The sequence below is a fragment of the Mustelus asterias genome, chromosome 4, assembly GCF_964213995.1.
Source record: "Mustelus asterias chromosome 4, sMusAst1.hap1.1, whole genome shotgun sequence".
NCBI lineage: Eukaryota > Metazoa > Chordata > Chondrichthyes > Carcharhiniformes > Triakidae > Mustelus > Mustelus asterias.
Window position 1 is genome coordinate 87,027,928 of NC_135804.1, and position 20,177 is coordinate 87,048,104.

Consider the following 20,177-nt stretch of genomic DNA (forward strand, 5'->3'; position numbering starts at 1 on the left):
CACCATCCTGGCTTGGAAATATATTGGCATTCCTTTGCAGTCGCTGGGTCAAAATCCTGGAATTCCCTCCCTCATGGCATTGTGGATCAACCAACAGCATGTGGACTGCAACATTTCAAGAAGGCAGCTAAGGATGGACAATAAATGCTGGCCAGCCAAAGATGCCCATGTCCCACAAAGGAATTTAAAAAAACTTTCCTCCCTCTTAAATTTGCAGGCACGTCCACAATCTCTCCGGGCAATCTGTTCCACATATTTATCCATGTGGAGTAAAGATGCTAAATCTATAAATATCCCCACTTTGAATTAGCTTTAGCGTTTTTGGTTATAACAGACATTTTGAGTTCTGGTTGATTTACACCCAATAAGTTAATGGAAACTGCAGCAGGGTCTTGATGCTGATTTTTTCCTTTAGTGCTTCTTTGTAGATCAGGCAGTTAATCAGCTGCATCAGCTTGAAATTTAACGTCTCCATCTAAAAATGCCTTCAGTGAATTACAATGGCCTGTACCATATCAGTGTTCTATACAAGCTTAACAATATCCCCTGGGATCTATAGTTGAAATTTTTTGGTAAAGTTTTGACCCCTGGCATACAGTCGGGTTTCTTTCGTTGAATTGTCACTCCAGTGACATCCCAGCTACCTCTACGGCTGAGCTGGTATTACCCAATGTACTAATGAGCCACGGAGACCAAAGTGACCAAGGACACAAAATAGTTATAGACAAGGAATGCCATTTGAGTCAATTTAATTAATCCATTCAGTAATATCAGAATAAATTATTGCAGTACCTGTTTCTTAAATGAGTCCAGGATTTTTAACTCCATTTGTCTATCAGAAATTTTATTTTATGGTCATTCTGGTTTCCTAACATCAGTCTTAAATTTACATTTTGTTTTTGGAACTGTTTGCAGTCCCTCCTATTTAGTAATATTCCAGATTTACCTTTTCTACTCCCATACCAATCTTGTATACATCTGTAAAATGACTTGGAAATATATCGCTATTCCTTCGCAGTCGCTGGGTCAAAATCCTGGAACTCCCTCCCTAACAGCATTGTGGGTCAACCCACAGCACATGGACTGCAGTGATTCAAGGCAGCTGCTCACCACCACCTTCTCAAGGGCAACTAGGGATTGGCAATAAATGCTGGCCAGCCAGCGACATGCATGTTCCATGAATGAATTTTTAAAAACTCTCACGATGCCTCATTTCTAGGCTGCTTTTCTTTGTTAGTCAGCTTTGAATTTAATTAGTAATCCTTTCTGTGGAATCTTGTCAAATGTCTTTTGGGAATCTCGTGACTCTTAGTACAGTTTCTAGCACATAAATGTCTCCCTTATGTCTTGGCAATCAGAATAGGATGTGGTATTTTAGATATGATCAGACCAGAAAACAGGTTATACGGTCTGCACTATTGATTGCTATTTCCTCTGACCAATTTCAATTGTTTTGTATCGTAGTTAACATTCTTTTTTGATTGCAGTTTGGCATTGGAAATGTTTAACATCAACTTTATTTTTCAGCTTTTCAGAGCTAATACAGCACTCCCCCACCCCAATTCTGACCACATTGCACCAAATTTCAGAAATCAGACCATTCTTATAAATTATAAGCATTTATAAATAAATATTGAGCCTTGGGGTACCATACCGAGTACTTTTCCACATCTTGCAATCACTTCATGAAGTGGTTAGCACTGCTGCCTCACAGCAAGGACCCGGGTTCAATTCCAGCCTTGGGTCACTATCTGTATGGAGTTTGCACGTTTGCCCCGTGTTGGCGTTGATTTCCTCCGGGTGCTCCAGTTTCCTCCCACTCTCCAAAGATGTGCGGGTTAGTTTGATTGGCTATACTAAATTGACCCTGTGTCAGGGGGATTAGCAGGATAAACATGTGGGGCTACAGGGATTGGACGTGGGTGGGATTGTGGTCGATGCAGACTCGACGGGCTGAATGGCCTCCTTCTGTACTGTAGGGATTCTATAATTACTCTGTTTTCTATCTTTTATTCAGTTTCTAAGTGAGTCCCAGGTTTTAAATCAGTAATGCTGTGGGTGGCATTTTGTAAAATGTCTTTTGGGAATCTAGGTACACCACGTTGCAGGGCCTCTTGAGATAGCACTACCCGAGAGAAGTATAGGACTCCGTCTAGTTTTTATGATTCAGGATTATGATGGGTGAATTATAATTGACCTCAGTGTTCTTAATTTAGAGAGGGGAAAGGTTTCCTCTAGTTAATTATCCGGTAATGCAGGTTAAAGTGGCTCCATATTAAACATCAAAGATCACAACTTGAAATTGTCTTGAGAATGTAGGAGCCACATTCTAGAATACCACACTACTAACAAGGAAATTTGGTAAATTAATTCATTCGGATCACCAAAAACAAAAGTATACAAGACCAGACCAAAAGACATGGGGGCACGGTCTTACCGCCTGGCCACCAGGTCAATCAGCATGGTGAGCTGGGAAAATTCTGTGGGAGGCTAAAAAACCAAGTTGTGCGTGTTGTATCCTCCCAGCCCTGTTTTGCCGGCGAGAACAGCTTCGTGGCCAGAAAGAGCACGAAGCCGACTTATATAAAACTAATGTAAGTTAGAAGCACTTACTGCTCCAGCTTGGCTGCTTTGAGCCTCACAGCTGCTTCCCCACTCACCGGCAAGACATCTCGCCGGCAAGAATCACTATTGCTCTGCAGTAGCGGAGATCGGACATCATAGTCACACCAGGGGATTGGAGGTCATTGAAGCCTCTGGATGATTGTGGGCATGGCTGGGCAGTGCCCACCTGGGCACCATAAGTGCGCCATGGGGGTGGGGGACATGCACGATTATGTGGGGCTTATACAGGGGCGAGGGGGGGGTGGTATGCAGGGACGATGGGGGCACCTTGCACAATGGTGCTCAAGACTTTGCAGCTGGCTTCCCTGACAACCTAGACTCTGCCCCCCCTCCCCCCAGCACATATCTCCCAGCTGTCAGAATTGCTGACAGAGTGCGGTAAGACTGCAGTGCCGAACTTGCCCTAAGGACCTGTGTGGAACAGTCCCATTTTCAGATTATCTGAAACATGTAGAATTGTTTTGGAAGATTCCGCCCATGGGGTATGGACTTCACACAGTGTTGATTTTAGATAATCTTAAGAATTATAAAATGACTCACAAAACTAACCAGATTTTAAATAGATAGACTACGCAATCTGTGGACAGAAAGAAAATGTTTGTGCTTTCCACATCTCCAGGACATTTGAAGAAGTTTAAAATTTAGTTCACTGCTTTCACAGCTTCTGAAATTTAGTCATTCGTGCTTTCTAAGACTCACACGCCAGCCAATTTGCATACAGCAAGGCCCCAACAAACAGCAATGAGATAAATGAGCAGTTACTCTGGTTCTGGTGCTATTGATTGAGCAATAAACGTTGGCACTGGCAGAACTCCCCTGCATGTATCCGAATTGTGTCATGGAAACTTTTACATTTATCTGAACAAGCCGAAGGGACCTTGAATTAACTTGACATCTAGAAGACAGTCTCGGACAATGTGCTATTCCCCTAGTACACGGTCGGGTGCTTCATCCTCCAGGAAGTGAACTCTGGACTATTGATCACCATTTATTGCAAGCTAAGACAAATGCCCATGGTAGCAATCGCATACGACACTTTTTTCCGTGAGAAATGCTGAAAATGTTGACTTTTCGCTGCAGCATTGTTTCATGGGCATTAACTGCCACTAGTAACCATCTCAAATTTCCATTTTTCACCACCTTCAACTCAGTGTGGAGAATAATGAAGCAGAATGTACTGTATCCTTCATCACTTAGAGTCTCTGACAAGACTGCCCACTTGTAACAATAAACTTGATCCAATTTTAATTTTGTGGTTAATGTAAAAAAAAGTTTGTGTTTCTTTTACCTGAATCGCACTCTCATCTCCGCCATGTTTGTCCCGCCGCCTTCCTTCTACCCTTCTGATAGAACCCGTGTATCCACCAATAACATCAATTGTGCCAGCAAGTTTTCTGGGGGGAAAACTTAATATTACATTAAATCTGATAGTTCCAAAGAGTTGGGTCTCAAATACAAATAATAACTGCTAGAATTAGTCCTATTTAAATATATTATTTAATATTGAGATACCAGTGAGCCAAGGTATTCCAATAATGTATTAGCAAAAAGACAGTTCATGTTCACAATCCACATCCATGTCTGTTCAAATGCTTAACCTTTACAATCTTACAGCATGGTGTCGGAGTGGAAATAGAAAAAGGGGGGGTGGGTTGGAGTTCTTTTTACAAAAGACTATTCAGACAATACTGAGACAAAACAGATATTAGTTTTCTATATTACTGGATTGTGCTTTCAGCACTCAGATTTAGAAATTATTTCATTGTACTGGATGATAAATATACAGAAATGCAAAGAACATTCAGTATTGTTGGGATTAAGTGATGTTTGCAAGCAATTGAATGGCAATATTGCCAAAATGATCAAGAACATTTGCAGGTAGATGATGGTGTGCATCTCAAATCATGACAAGCTGACTCCATGAAACAGCTGTGACCTTAGTGTGCCTTTAAGAAACAGTTATTTTCTGAATCATGTTCTCTGCAACGAAGCAGCTTTGGTTTTCTTTTCATTGTTGCCAAACTGTCTGATAGAAGTTGTTTTATTGCTACTTCAATAGTTTAAATGAGGTTTTGTTTATTTTTACTCTGAGCCTCAGGTACTGTCTGGGATTTTTTTTATAACCATGCATTGTTAGGGGGACAAATGGTTGACAAGTCAGATGACAGGAATTATTTCATTTTCAGTATGACTGCTGTTTTAGTTTAGAAGGTGTTTGGACATCAGACTTAAAAGTAGTGTTTTTCTCTTTCTCCCCCGGTGTTGTAAATTCTGCTGACTAGCCGGAAGCAGGTCCCCAAGCCTTCCTGGAGTGAAAATTCTGCTGTTGGTCATTTGCTAGCTAGTACCTACAGTGCCTCTCTCTCACTCCCTGGTGTTTTGGGAAGCTGTTCTGACTTCAAGTATCAAGAAAACTGTAGCAGCCAACCAAAGGAATAAGTTCCAGCATCATGTGAGCATTTGTATTTTCTGTGTTAAATCTGTGGCAAGGGTTTTGTTTATGGGATTTGTTTGGTTGGAACGGTGTCTAACTGTTAAAGTTTATACAATATCATGGTTGTTTCTATTTGTAATTGGTAAAAGTTATTACTAATTTGCTTCCATACATGTTAGCTGTATTCTTAAATAAACTTTGTTTGATAAAAGCTCCCAAGTGAGTCAGTTGAATCAGACCCGAGGTGAAACATCTCATGCTTACCCCAGCCAAATTCAAATTGCAAAACCTATGATCCTGGCAGACTTCAGAAAATACTTGAGTTTCTAACCCGAATTATAACACAGCTTAGATAAGTTTATATTAGTTACTCTTAAATATAACGGACTAACTGTAGTAGCCTAAAAGTTGTCTTCAAATCCATTATTAATAAGAACATATCAAGCGCAGAAATCATATCCTGAGCTCTGCTGGTCATTAAAAATCCTTAATAATTATGCATCCCACCTAAACTTTGAAGTTTAAAAAAAACCTAGATATTGTTTCATGACTAAGCAGGAGTTTCAACAAGTTACACTAAAATGGGATAAAGATGTACTGATCAAAGAAGATTTAACAGTAAAGTCACTTTCTAAAAAAAAATCAATGCACAAATTCCTCTGCCCACGACCTCCAAGTGTTGAATATTTCTATTTAAACTTTACTGATGGCATCTTATAGACAAAACTGGCAGGAAATGAACCAAACAGTGAAGCACACAAAACACCTAATCAGAGGAAAAACTGTTTTTATAAATCAAAGACTCCTCACATTCATTCTTTCCAATAAGTTCCTCTATTTATATCACCACTATGTTATTTTAAAAAATAAATTTTTGGTGCTCAACCAGATGAAGGATGAGCAATCCCAGATTCACTGTAGCATCATTAAATCTGCAGAAAGCAGGTGTCTCTGTTCTAAAACACTGCTTTAGCCCCAGTTTTTGCCACCTGACAGAAGTGTTATTGCAAATTTGGCTATTCCTAGCCAGCAATCACCTGTCCATGAAGCAACACATCAGAATTTTTAAATCCGTGGGTGCCATATTAGTCAATTTTATACCATCTATTATATTTATCTTCTTTGAACTGGACTGAAACCAACCATACTTAAAAACAGCTACAAAATCAACATTATTTATGTATTTGACTGGTTGCAAGCATTTGAGGTTTTAAAAAGAATGAAGAAATGAAAATATCTTATTCCACAAGTGACATTCCTCCCACTACAATTTTCTCCCTTCCTAAACACATTGACCCTTCTTGGAGTACACTTCCAATACTTGTTTCCTTCTTCAAGTGAGCATAGATAGCAAGTGGTTCAATCAAGGAGTATCACAGCCAAGCCAAATTCTGTTTTCACACAAACACATATACTCACTCTCCACTAGGACACTGATGGATCGCTACGGTAAGTGGTGACACTGGCGATAATCTCCTGCACATCACATACTTCTAAAGCTCAGACTTCATCACCACCTCTCTTGGCCCTTCTACCATCAGAGATTTGTCATGCTGCTCATCAAGGCATTCAATACTGGCTGAGCAAACATTTCCTCCAACTGAACATGTGGAAGACAGAACCCATTGTCTTTTGTCACCATCATAAACTCATCTCCTATTCCCAGTCACTGTCCTTGAACCAGGCCATCTGCAATCATCACGTCCAATTTGGCCCGGATATGGGCTTTTTAACTAAATCAGGCTCACCTATCTGTAATATTGCCTGTCCCTGTCCCTACTGTTTAAACATCTATGTCTTTATTATCTCTAGATTTGACTATCCTGATAGACTCCTGGCAAGCCTCCCATTTACCACCTCTATAAACCAGAGCTCATCCAAATCTCTGCTGTCTGTATTCTACCCCACACCAAGCCCTGTTCATCTATCTAATAGAGCAATGGCCAAGGGACATTCATCAGATTGATAAACCTATAGAAAGGAGTTTCAAGTGGAGAAGAGAGTAATGATTACTTAGCTAACCTTCACAAGTTGGTTCCTGGTTTACTAATTGTAGTTTCCCCCACTGCTATCTGGTCAAGATCAACCAACTTAATGCAGCCCATTGATTACACTAGGATTCTCCTGTATGCTACAGTTGTATAATCCTTTTACATCATCAGAAAAACATCAAAATATTGCATTAAAGGTTGTCTTCAATCACATACACTGAAACCTGCAGTGGCTCCCTTCTCTCGGGCCAAAAAAAAGATATTGTAATATTTTAATATAATTTATTATAATATTTTAATTTCAGGTAGTTGTTAGATTCTGAATTCAAAGTATCAGCTCCCCACACTTCACTAAGAGGGCTCAAGGGCACCAAAAGAAAATTATTTCTGGATTGGGCTCCACTCATACCTACTGTAATTTGTATTAGTTTATTTAACTCAAAACAAAATACTCACTGATCCTCAGTGGCTATGCCTCTTCTTACCTATTAGGTGGTGGCCCTGCTTTCATCCTTCCGCCAGGTGGAGATGTAAAATCAGCCTTCACATCCATTTTTGGTAAGTTGTTTTCTAGATCCTTCTCTATGTTGCATACCCTCCCTTGCTGAACCTAAGTACAGGAGAATTTTGGAGACAATAATTAAACACATGGGCTCCTTGCAAAACTTGTACAAAACACATAACCTTATATATCACACTGAAAAATAAGGTTAACATTAAACATCTTTCAGACCACATAACTACTACCAGCACTTTAGCATTTCATTTGGGCAGATCCCAATTGCAGTACTGACAAAATGCTTCATTTTCAAAGATGCCATTAAACAGGGACCCATCCACCTGCTCAGGTGAATAAAAGACTCCATGATGATATTCAATATGGAGCTAGGAGTGCCCTAGCCAACATTTCTCCCTCAATCAACACCACTAAAAACATTTATCAAAAAGCTAGTCATTTATCTCATTGCTTTTTGTTGGACCTTGCTTGGAAGCAGAAACCAGATGGAATCTGAGTGTGTTGCACACACACAATTGAACACTGACCGGAGAATTTATTACTGGCATGCATTAAATCGTACACAGTATCTGTAATGAGAAGTTTTGGTGAGGACACTGTTTGAAAGTCCTTGCATTTCCAAGTAAAATGACAGCAATTAACTAACTCAATACAGGTTAGAATGGAACCTGGACCCATTAGCTTTTAATGTAAGAGGGTTCAAGCATCTTCTGACTGCATTCGGAACCTGTTTTATTTTCAGTAGTCCATTCAAAACAGAAAGCAAAGTTCCTAAGTCTGTGAAACAAAATGAAGTTACAAATCAATTATTATCCTATTCAGTCATTAAGCAGCTAAGAATTTTATACCAATATTTTGTTCTCTGAACCAGATGCAAGTATGGGATCAAGTCCTAACTGAAGTCTTCGCTGTTTCTCACAATAAGCTTTCCAAGTCTCTTCATTGAAGCCGTAGTTAAAATAGTCAGAAAGATCAGCGCCTACGAAAGAAAGTCAATGGATTAATAAAGGCACATAGTGCTTAATAGCCATTTAGTTCAACAGGACATTTTCCCTCCCACTTCTAAATGGAATACTTGTTCTCAATAACCCCATTCACTCAATTGAACTATTAGAAGATTATAGCCCCATCTGGTCTGTACTGGCTCTTTACCAGAGCAACCCAAAACTGAACCGTTTGCCCTGTTCTTTCTTCATAAATCTATATCTTTTAAGCTTCAAATATTTACCCATTATTCCTGAAATGATGCAATGCTCTCGGTCTCAACTACTTCCTGTGACAAAGCATTCCATGTTCCTTCATAAAGAATGGGTTTCCTGACCTTTCACACTTATGTAATTGCCCTCAACCTTGTACAATGAGGAGTTAAACATTCATCACCTGGGTCTTAAATGTCTATAAAGAAACACATAATTAAATTTGCACACTTAATAAAGACTGCCTGTCTTAACTAATTTCTCATATCTATAACTTAGCCTACATCAAAATCTATTTATATGTTAACCTTTGAGGCACATATAAAATATATACAACAGCAACTCAGTACCCACAACTCTCAAAGGGATTTCCAAGCAGCATCCAAGTCAAAGTCTGAAGATCCCTTTCTCCCACGACTCCATTTTTATATTATGCAAGACTTTTGTTTGGAAACTTCATTGGATTTGGGAAGTTACTGGCAATGCCATAGGAGTTGTTGAATAGGTCACACCTGTACTCTAGGCATAATATTAAATGCTTTACATTTTCGATCAGAAATTCTTACACTATAAATCCAAGGGACAAAGCACTCCTTCACAAATCTAATCTTTCTGTGAGAAATAACTGTGCACAAATTAGCTGTTTATTGACCTAAGCAACAACAGTGAACATACTTCAATTAAATTTGATTCAATTTTCATTGCCCATTTGAAGATTGTGGGTACATTTCGTGATCATTAAAAATCATAAAATGAATAATTATCAAATTTTCGCAAATATCTAACTGATTAAATATATGTTAAAAACATGTTAAACATGTTAAAAACATATGTTCAAAAGCAATTGATTGATTGTACAATTTTGGAATGTCTGAAAATGTGAAAGGTGTTAAATTAGATCTATTGTCCCTCACTTGCAACATGTACCAAATAGAACCATGCTGAGGACCAAAAGATAATTCTCTCTCATTCAAAATTTACCTGGTTTTCTCCAAGGTTTGTCTTCAAATAAGTCCAAATCTGCCTCAATCACTGGAATTCCATTTATGCTTCCAGAAGCATCAAGGTCAATGCCTCTGGAATGCAACTTTGCTGTAGGGAGAACAGAAAAGGCACATTTATAATGAATACATTTACTATTGTTCAAATTTCCAAGTCTCTACAGCACAACCAGTCAACTACCCATGCCAAACACTTCAACAACTTCAAGTACTCACTTCAGCCAAATTAGTGTCTCACTTCAGCCAAATGAATTTGTACACGCACTCAGCACTACCATATTAAAAGCACTATAATTGAACATAATAGGAATCTGACAGAGCCTTGACAAATGTTACTCACATTAGAAAATTCCTAGAGCAGAGGGAGAAAAGCCACCTACTTTCAAGCAGCAGTCAAAATATGTTTAATGGAATGTTTTATTTGACTGCATTGATAAGCATTTCTGACTGAAAATGGATACGATGAAAATTAGAGAATCTCACCCAAGAACATCAGTTAAAATCCTTTGTTGCTGTCCATTCTCTACATACTTTCCACTCTATTTTATTAGAGTAGAATATTGCAGTAGATTGATACAACATAAAAAGGCTATCAATTTAAATAAAGACAGGTAATTTATATTTTCACAAATAGTCAGGTCCATTAGAGTAATGTGTGTTGTTTTGGGCAAGCCATTTAGAGAGCACATTAAAGCCACAGGGACTGTATGGAATAAATTTAGAGGAATGGGCAGGAGGTGAAAAAAAATGGTTATGAGGAAAGACTAAAGACTTTAAACTTAAATAAATTTAAATACAAATTTTCATGATTATAAAGGGTTTTGATAAAATAAAATGGGAGGCACTATTTCTGCTGGTTAGGACTCATCAAGTTAAAGAAAATGGAGAGACAGATCAGGAGAAGCATCATAGAAACATAGAAAATAGGAGCAGGAGTAAGCCATTCAGCCTTTCAAGCCTGCCCCGCCATTCATTATCTTGGTTGATCATCCGACTCAGCAACCTGTTCCCACTTTCCCCCCATATTATTTGATTCCTTTGGCCCCAAGAGCTACATCTAACTCCTTCTTCAAAACATACAATGTTTTGGCCACAACTGCTTTCTGTGGTGGAGAATTTCACAGGCTCACCACTCACTGGGTGGAGGAGTTTCTCCTCTGCCGTCGGGAACATCCTTTCTACATCTACCCTGTCACTACCTTTCCTGTATAGTAAGAACATCCTTCCTTAGATAAGTAGACCAAAGCTGCTCAGAATATTCCAAGTGTAGTCTCACCAAGGCCCACTATAACTGCAGCTCCTATACTCAAATCCTCTTGCTATGAAGGCCAACATATTATTTGTCTTCTTCATTGCCTACTGTACATGCATGCTTACTTTCAGTGATTGGTGTACAAGGACACCCAGGTCTCATTGCACATTCCCCTCTCTCAATCTATAGCCATTCAGATAATAATCTGCCTTCCTGTTTTTGCTTCCAAAGTGGATAAACTCACATTTATCCACATTATACTGCATCTGCTCCACTCAGCTTGTCCAAATCACACTTCTGCATTCTCCTCACAGCTCACTCAGCTTTGTGTCATCTGCAAATTTGGAGACATTACATTTAGTCCCTTCATCTAAATCATTAATATCCATTGTAAATAACGGGGGTCCTAGCAGTGATCCCTGCAGTATCCACTAGTCACTGCCTGCCACTTGGTAAAACACTTGCTTATTCCTATTCTTTGTTCCCTGTCTGCCAACCAGTTTTCTATCCATCTCAATACACTACCCCCAATCCTGTGTGTTTTTATTTTGCACGTTAATCTCTTATATGAGACCTTGTCGAAACCTTTCTGAAAGTCCAAGTAAACCACATCTACAGGCTCACCCTCATCAACTCTACTAGTTAAATCCTTGAATTCCGGTAGATTTGTCAGGCATGATTTCCCTTTCGTAAATCCATGCTCTGTCCAATCCTGTCTCTTATTAAATCTTTCAGAATGGACTCCAACATTTTCCCCACTACTGCCATCAGGCTGACTGTTCTACAATCCCACTTTCTCTCTGCTTCCCTTTTTAAATAGTGGGGTTACATTAGCTATCTTCCAATCCATAGGAATTGTTCCAGAACGTATAGAATCTTGGATGGTGATCACCAATGCACCCACTATTTCTAGGACCACTTCCTGAAGTGCTCTTGGATGTAGATTATCAGGCCCTGGAGATTTATTGGCCTTCAATCCCATCAATTTCCCCAACACCATTTCCCTACTGACACTAATTTTCTTCAGTTCTTTCCTCTCTCTCTAACCCTGTGTTCCCCAATATTTCTGCTACGTGATCCTGATGGAGTATGCAAAGCTTCACCATAGAGTGGTCCAGACTAAAATAGTGTACTCTACGCGAGCAATAAGTGAATGCACATTTGAAGCAGTGAAAAATACAATGCTAAGGGAGGAGGGAGAGGAGTGCAATTAGTTTCAGATTTCTGATTCCTCCTTCTATGATGTCAACTTATGATCCAATAGTCTTCCCCATGGCAGCAAACTGGTCATTGGTAATCCAATGGGCTAGCAATGAAAATGTTTGAACTCTCAATCAAACTGAACAGCCCTGTTTAATCTAGTAATTAACCAAATATCACAGAATAATTGCTGGACAAACACCCTCACTGACCTGCAGAAGAACCATAGGGTCGCCCACTCTTCAGATTCAAGTTCATCGGAGTCCCCCTGTATAAATGTAAAGTCACGAAATTAAAGCAAGTTTCAAAATGTAATTTTTTTTAAACTGGTGCATACACCATATTAGCACAGGCAATTCATTCCACCCCAGTGTATTGTAAAATACATCTTTGATGAAAATGCCACATGTAACATTTTGCAACAATTTTCCTTAGTTTAAAAATATAGGAATTAGGATGTGCTTCTTCGTTTGGAAATATAAACCTGCATTTACAAAGCGCTTTTCAAGACATCCTAAATTGCTTTACAGCCAATGAAGTAATTTTTGAAGTGTAGTCGCTATTGTAATATAGAAAACATGCAGCCAGTTATGGGCACAGCAAGATAATAATGCCCATACAACCTGCTTTATATAACAAAAACAGAAATGCTGGAAAATCTCTGCAGGTCTGACAGCATCTGTGGAAAGAGAATAGAGCTAATGTTTCGAGTCTGGTTGACCCTTCATCAGAGCTTCGTCATCAATGTGTTTTGAGTGTTGGCCGAGGTAAATAATGGTCAGGACACCAGTGAAAACCTATCTGACCTTCTTCAGTATAGTGCTAAAGGACCACTTATGCCCACCAAAGGGGACAGACAGCGTGTCATTTTAACATTTCATCATAAATATGGTATTATGAATGTTGGCTTAGATTGTGATCAAATCCCTGGAGTGGGACATGAACCCACAGCTTTGACTCAGTGGCAAGAGAGCTACGGCTGTCATCTATCTTTGCACAATCAAAAAAGAGAACGGATCTGGGGGTTTTACATTGAAATGTTAATCTGTTTTTTCTCTTTGAGGATACTAACTGACACACGGTTTTCAGCATTTTCCATTACTATTAACTATATGTGGGCGGCACAGTGGCACAATGGTTAGCACTGGCGCCTCACAGTGCCAGGAACCTTGGTTCGATTCCCGATTTGAGTCACTGTTTGTGTGGAGTTTGCACATTCTCCTCATGTCTGCGTGGGTTTCATCCGGGTGCTCTGGTTTCCTCACACAGTCAAAAGATGTGCGGGTTGGGTTGACTAGCCATGGTAAATTGCCCCTTAGTGTCAGGGGGACTAGCAGGGTAAATACATGGGGCTACGGGGATAGGGACTGGGTGGGATTGTGGTCAGTGCAGATTCGATGGGTCAAATGGCCTTCTTCTGCACTATAGGGATTCTATGATTCTACATTTATTCCATATAAATGAGGTCAAAACATACCAAGAAAAACTCACTCAAACAACTAAGGATCCAATAAAATGGTAATCCTGTTAATGTAACAAACTCTTCAAACGCAAATCTAAATCACAAATATTCCTCATTTTACAAGTTTATGCATAATACAACGGTCAGGACTGTCCGCAACTGTATTGTTTTATAAAGTGCTGAGGGGAAAAAAAAAAATCAATATCTTTGCAGTATTAGTCCCTATAAATGTTTAAAAAGTAAAATACTGCAGATGTTAGAAATCTGAAGTGGAAACAAAAAAAGGCTGGAAATACTCAGCAGATCAGGCAGGCAGCATCCATAAACAAAAGAACAATTAACGTTTCAATCATCAACCTGAAACGTCCACAAATGCTGCTTCTCCTACACCTACTTACTTAACATAGTTCTGCCGCAGGGATAGAGAGGCAGAATCTCGAGAAGATTGGACTTGGAAAATTGCAACTACCATTAAAAAAATGTGGACTAGAAAGAAGCAGTTAGCATAGTGGGTTTGAAATTGATCCCACACCTTTGGGCCTTGATAAATTATTGTTTAAGACAGATTGCAAATACCTCAAAAATAATTGCTAGGGCAATCAATGCCAATTTTACTTTCTGGCAATGCATTTTTTTTTTGCATGAAGACCACGGGCTGATGAAAGATTGGTCATTCACACAACGGCACAAGTATGTTGGTATTGAAACCATTTACAAAATAGGAGTTACTATTCTCAAAAAGATACTGGTTTGAATTAGCAGAGAATAATCAACATATTATATAATTTGTTCAGTTCAGATCACAATTAAGAGAGAAATAAGATTACTGGCAAAGCAAAAAATAAAGATGATTCTGGGCTATTATGAATCTATATTACAAAACTGCTATGGAACCTCATTTCATTTATTTGGAAAGTTGGAAAATTTGAGATGGCCTAATTGCAGTTTTCAAGGCATGAAAGGAATTGACAAAAAATGATCCCTCCAAACTATCAACTGTGAAGATGGTTGAAAAAAGTTGAAAAGTTAATGTCAGAAATGATGGCACGGTGGCAGTGGTTAGCACTGCTGCCTCACAGCGCCAGGGACTCCGGTTTGATTCCTGGCTTGGGTTACTGTCTGTGCCTGCATGGGTTTCCTCCCACAGTCCAAAGATGTGCAGGTTAGGTGAATTGGCCATGCTAAATTCTCCCTCAGTGTATCTGAACAGGCGCCGGAGTGTGACGACTAGGGGATTTTCACAGTAACTTCATTGCCGTGTGAACGTAAGCCTACTTGTAACTAATAAATAAACTTTACCTTTACTTTACTTTGAGGAAGATATTTAGTATCAGGATTTTTAAAAAATTCATTCATGTGACGTGGGTGTCGCTGTTGGACCAGCATTTATTGCCCATCCCTAACTGCCCACCATTTCAGAGCATTTGAGAGTCAACCACATTGCTATTAGTCTGGAGTCACATGCAGGCCAGACCAGGTAAGGATGACAGATTTCCTTCCCTAAAGGACATTAGTGAACCAGATGGGTTTTTATGTCAATTGACAATGATTTCATGGTCATCATTAGACTTGTAATTCCAGAATTTTTATTCAATCCTGCCATGGTGGGATTTGAACTCCAACTCGTCCAGTGACAATACCACTATGTCACCGCCTCCTCTGGAGTGAGGAAATCTCACTGAGGCTAGTAACATTAATTCAAGCTGCAATTAGATGTGCTTCTGGAGACAGAAGAAACTTGAGAGATGTAATAAGACTGATAAAGATGGCCTTGTTTTCAAAATGTTTGTTTTATTTTACTAACTTCAATACAATAAAGCAATTTAATAATAAAACAGTTTTAGAAACACAATTCACTTACATATATTGTGGCGCACCCGTTTTAATGTTGCCAATGGTGACCTTTACATCATCATCATCACTGTCACTGTCACTGTCATCATCATCACCGTTTTGTGAAGCCTAAAATACAAAGTCAATCCTTTACGACCAATCAACACACTTGCAAAGTTTTGAAGTTCCCTGAATCCGCTTTGATACCAAGTCAGAATGATGACATCTTGATCAAATCTCTTGGGAGCTCTTATGACACATTTTCTTACATAATGAACTTCGCTGTGGCCATACTATAATTTTATTCATTCATGGGATGGGGACATCGCTGGCAATACTAGCATTACTGCCCATCCCCAGTTGTCCTCAAGAAGGCAAGGGTGAGCTACCTTCTTGAAGCATTGGAGTTTCTGCGTTGAAAGTACACCCAGAAAACTGTTATGGAGGGAGTTACAGGACACTGATACAACAACAATGAAGGAACATCATATATTTTCAGAGTCAGGATGGTGTACGACGTGGAAGGCAACTTGCCACTGTTTGTGATCTCATGCCCCTGTGGCTTTTGTTCTTCTCAGTGGTAGAGCTTATGGGTTTGGGCGATGCTGATGGAGCCTTGGCAAATTGCTGCGGTGCATCTTAGGGTGGCACGGTGGCACAGTGGTTAGCACTGCTGACTCACAGCAGCAGGGTCCCAGGTTCGAATCCCAGCTTGGGTCACTGTCTGTGTGGAGTTTGCACATTCTCCCCGTGTCTATGTGGGTTTCCACCGGGTTCCTCCCACAGTCCAGGTTGGGTGGATTGGCCATGCTAAGTTGCCCCTTAGCGTCAGGGGGGCTAGCTAGAGTAAATGCATATGGTTATGGGGATAGGGTCTGAGTGGGATTGTTGTTGGTGCAGACTCGATGGGCCGAATGGCCTCCTTCTGCACTGTAGGATTCCATGATTCAATGATCTTGTAGGTGGGGTACACCAGTGTCACTGTGCACCAGTAATGGAGGGACTGTATGTTTTAAGATGGCGGATGGAAATGCAAATCAAACAGGCTGCTTTGCCCTGGCACAAACAAACAATGGCTGGTTGAAAGTTCCTTTTCAATATATTAAAGGAACAACTAAAATGTTAGTTTCTTGGACTTAAGTAGGTTAATAAAATGTGCTGGCAAACTGGTTAAGTCATAACCCAGATTGATGTGATAAAGCCTATCTTTATGGAAAGATCCTCCATGAAAAAAGCCAAAGTTGTTTCAAACCAGTTCTTAGCTGCTTGAGGCACAATTCAGCCACCTGCAATTTGCAGACTATGTGAGGGTGTTTACAAGGATGACAGGAGTAGAAAACTGAAATACAATTCAGGTGATTTAGAGGTGTGTTCTTCTGCACTGTGATTGAAGACATATTGTTAAAGAACAGTGAGTGGAACTTCCTGGTCAAATTGAGCCATAAATTCAAAACACTTATTTGAAGGGTTTGTGAAAATACCCCAGAAAACACCAATTCCAATATGGCCTCATCCAGTGTTCAATTTTTCAACAGTAGCGATCACGTGCAGGATCATCATTGCTAATGATTTTCCCAACCTACCCCAGTGTGCTGTGGCTACTGCTGCCCTAGCTGAGATGGTTAATCCAGCATAAACAAATAGAGAAGTGATGCCAGGCCAGAACCACCAAGCTATAGACTGGAGAAGTTCCAAAATATCCTAAACGATAGCAAACCAAAGAAAACAAGCAAAAATTACTCCTTTTTCTTTCACTCGGTCACTTTTGCATTTTCTGCTACTTAAGACACTGGGTGGAATTTAATGGACATGTGGGTAGACCTGTTCACCAGCTGGAGAGCTGGTGGCAACCCTACCATGGTCAACCCGAATTGGGCTCCAGGAAATAAGTCCCAATTAGGCAGCCTGTTGGGCTTCTTGACTCTATCAGGAGCAATTTGCTGCCAGGCTTCCTGGTGCAAGATGCATATGCTGCCAATGCATCAGAGGCTGGCAGTTCTACAATATCAGCAGCACCACCAGGAACAGTGGTCAGTGCTGGTACTACAGTGGAGTTCACCGGAAGGATCATTGCTGAAGCTCCTGGACCAAGGTGAGTGGGGTTGAACTCCTGGGCCACTCAGTAAGACCCTGGCAGGCTTGGGGGTGAAGAGGGAGGACAAGCTTTCAGGAAGTCCCTCTGTTGAGCTAAGGATGCCCAAGAAGAAACAGGACCCCGCCATCCTCCTCCCCCAACCATCAGGTTGCTGGTTTTCCAACTGGCATGCTCTGTAATGATGAGGCCATTAAGTGGTCCTTTAGGGGCCTTAATTGGCTTCAGGTAAGAAAGCCTTCTCCCACCCTTCCCACTCTGGAATTAACTGGGGAAAATGTCTGGAAGGTGGGTGACACGATGTACATTGCAGCCCACCTCCCAGCCTGCTGCCAGAGGAGCATTAGATTCTGCCCACTGTTTCCCCCTCCCCACCAAGTCAATTACTAAATCTCTACTGATTCAACGCCTTCTTCGAAACATGAACTATTTCTCTCTCCACAGATGCTGCCAGACTTGCTGAGCTTATCCAGCATTTTCTGTTTATCTCTGCTGATTCTGTTTGATATCTATTCAGTCAAACAGGAAACTTTCCCTATGAGAATTATTTCGCTCTCCTATATCATTTTGAATAAAATAACATGGAGGTTTAATGCATAGCACCCCTTTGCTTCCTGGACTGGATATTCTACATCTTTCCAACTTCAAACGCTCTATAGGTGGATCAAGCTGCTCATAAATCATCAAGCCACTTTATTTCACAACAATCTTCCAAAAATAATTAGCACACTATACTGCCACATACAGGTCACCTCCTGCTGTCTAATTTCCCTGCAACCTTTTGTTAGCTGACCCGCAGAACTTGATTTCAAATACCAAAGCTTGACAGGCCATGTCTCTGCATTTATCATTCAGCATTTAAAGCAAGAGAGAAATTGGCTTTGTAGACTGATGACTAAAGTGTGCAGACATAAGAAGGTGAAAAATAGCACACGGTTCCTTCATCCTTCAACCCAAGAGCAAAGTGGAAAAAATATCTTACCAGTGTAGCCTGCCAAAAGCAGCACCTCCAAGTACAGTACAATCCAAATGAACAAATCCTATTACTCCCATGGCATTTTCTGACGAACATTTAAATCAATTACACTGAACGTGCAGAACTTCCCATTTAAAATATTTTATTCTTTTTAATTCCAATTTTAACCAATTAAATAAGAAACTGCAAACTAATACTGGGGACACCAGTCTGAAACTTACAGCTTCAGTCATTTCCACATTGCTGACTTTGAATTCTTGTGATGTCTCCTGCAGCGGTTTTAAAGAATCTTCTCCCCTGCACAAAGCAAGTAACCAAAGTTACATTAAAACAAAATGCAAGATGAATATATCTGCCAAAGGTGATAGCTGATTTTAATAACTGCAACATTTTCATGAGGGCCGCTTAGGTTCTGTATTATATCTTTTACATTTACTATTAATGCATTAACCTTTTAAAATTCTAATCGTCTCTTCTCTGAGGGTGTCAACATAGTTGCACAGAAACTGGCAGTAACCGTAGCACTTTATGCAGATAGCCGTTCTTATCTGTTAACTTGAACAATATGGACTGATAGGTCTTTTGACCACAGTTCTTGATTATGATTATTTCCCCAATTTTCTGTTCAAAAATGATGAATTTTCTTTAATAAGTGCTCTTTTATAAAGATATACCTAGCTAGCATAACTCGAAAGAGACACAAAAGATCGGATGCTTTTCAGTACGTTTTTGGGTAGAGTCAGCAATGACTCTATGGTTATTTTCATCAGAATTGAAATCCTTTTGGGAGGAAAGAAACTAAATATTTTTTGGTAATCAGCAAACTTTCTTTAAATTTGGATGAGAGACGACCAAGGACAAAAAATACCCATTGTATTCTGAAGCTCATGGAACAGTAGTAAAGAACACAAAGAATTTCAATGGAAAAGGAAGATATTTTTATGATGCAACTGTTTATTAAATAGGTTTTGCTAATATAATTTTCAATAGTTACAGAAAACAATTCTATTTGCACCGGGTAACCTGCATTTACTACATTTGTCTTAGCCTTGACAAAACAAATTGTTTTGCACAATCTGAGCTCAATGATTACCGTGGGGAGGTTAGGTGAACTGGAAGTGAGCAAAGTGACTCAATATCAGAATGCAATATATCATGGGTTTTCAAATTCAGGATCCCAAAGATTAAAAGCAGAAATCTGCGTGCATTGTCAAGACTGGTCTTCAAGTTATCATTTCAGCAGCTTACTTATCGTTGTAAATCATAATGCTTCCTGGATTTAAAGATCATACAAGAGAACCTCCAATTCAGAGGTCATGCTAGTCAGTAGTAGAAACCACAAGTATCATGGGTATTAAAAATTGACTGATGGAATCCCCACAGAGGAAGTAGATTTGCAAAGCTCAGAAGATTCCAAACACCGCAAGTAAAAAGTTACATCAAAAAAAATTACGTAAGTGGGAAATTTCTTTCCTCTAACGTAATCACACCTAAAAAGACAAATACAAGAACCTCAGGTTAGGTATTCATGTGGACAGAAATAAGAGGAGGAGGTCTGATTAACAAGTTTGCAGAGGATACTAAGATTGCTGAAGTTA

General features: G+C 39.7%; 2 protein-coding genes across 5 annotated transcripts in view; both read right to left on the reverse strand.

The window, feature by feature from the left end:
* kdrl (kinase insert domain receptor like) overlaps positions 1-20,177 on the reverse strand; it is a 509,442-nt gene that overhangs the window by 123,095 nt on the left and 366,170 nt on the right. The gene's annotated exons all lie outside the window — the stretch shown is intronic.
* LOC144492837 (pre-mRNA 3'-end-processing factor FIP1-like) overlaps positions 1-20,177 on the reverse strand; it is a 48,476-nt gene that overhangs the window by 17,896 nt on the left and 10,403 nt on the right. For 2 of the 4 annotated variants that reach the window (XM_078211343.1, XM_078211342.1), the window contains exons 3-9: positions 18,801-18,876; positions 15,540-15,640; positions 12,429-12,484; positions 9,745-9,855; positions 8,416-8,546; positions 7,536-7,660; positions 3,914-4,019 (exon numbers count right to left, since the gene is read on the reverse strand). In XM_078211343.1, coding sequence (XP_078067469.1) covers positions 3,914-4,019; positions 7,536-7,660; positions 8,416-8,546; positions 9,745-9,855; positions 12,429-12,484; positions 15,540-15,640; positions 18,801-18,876 — 706 coding nt within the window. Of the gene's footprint in view, positions 1-3,913; positions 4,032-7,535; positions 7,661-8,415; positions 8,547-9,744; positions 9,856-12,428; positions 12,485-15,539; positions 15,641-18,800; positions 18,877-20,177 lie in introns of all 4 variants that reach the window. The other 2 variants (XM_078211341.1, XM_078211340.1) reach the window with 1 other exon arrangement.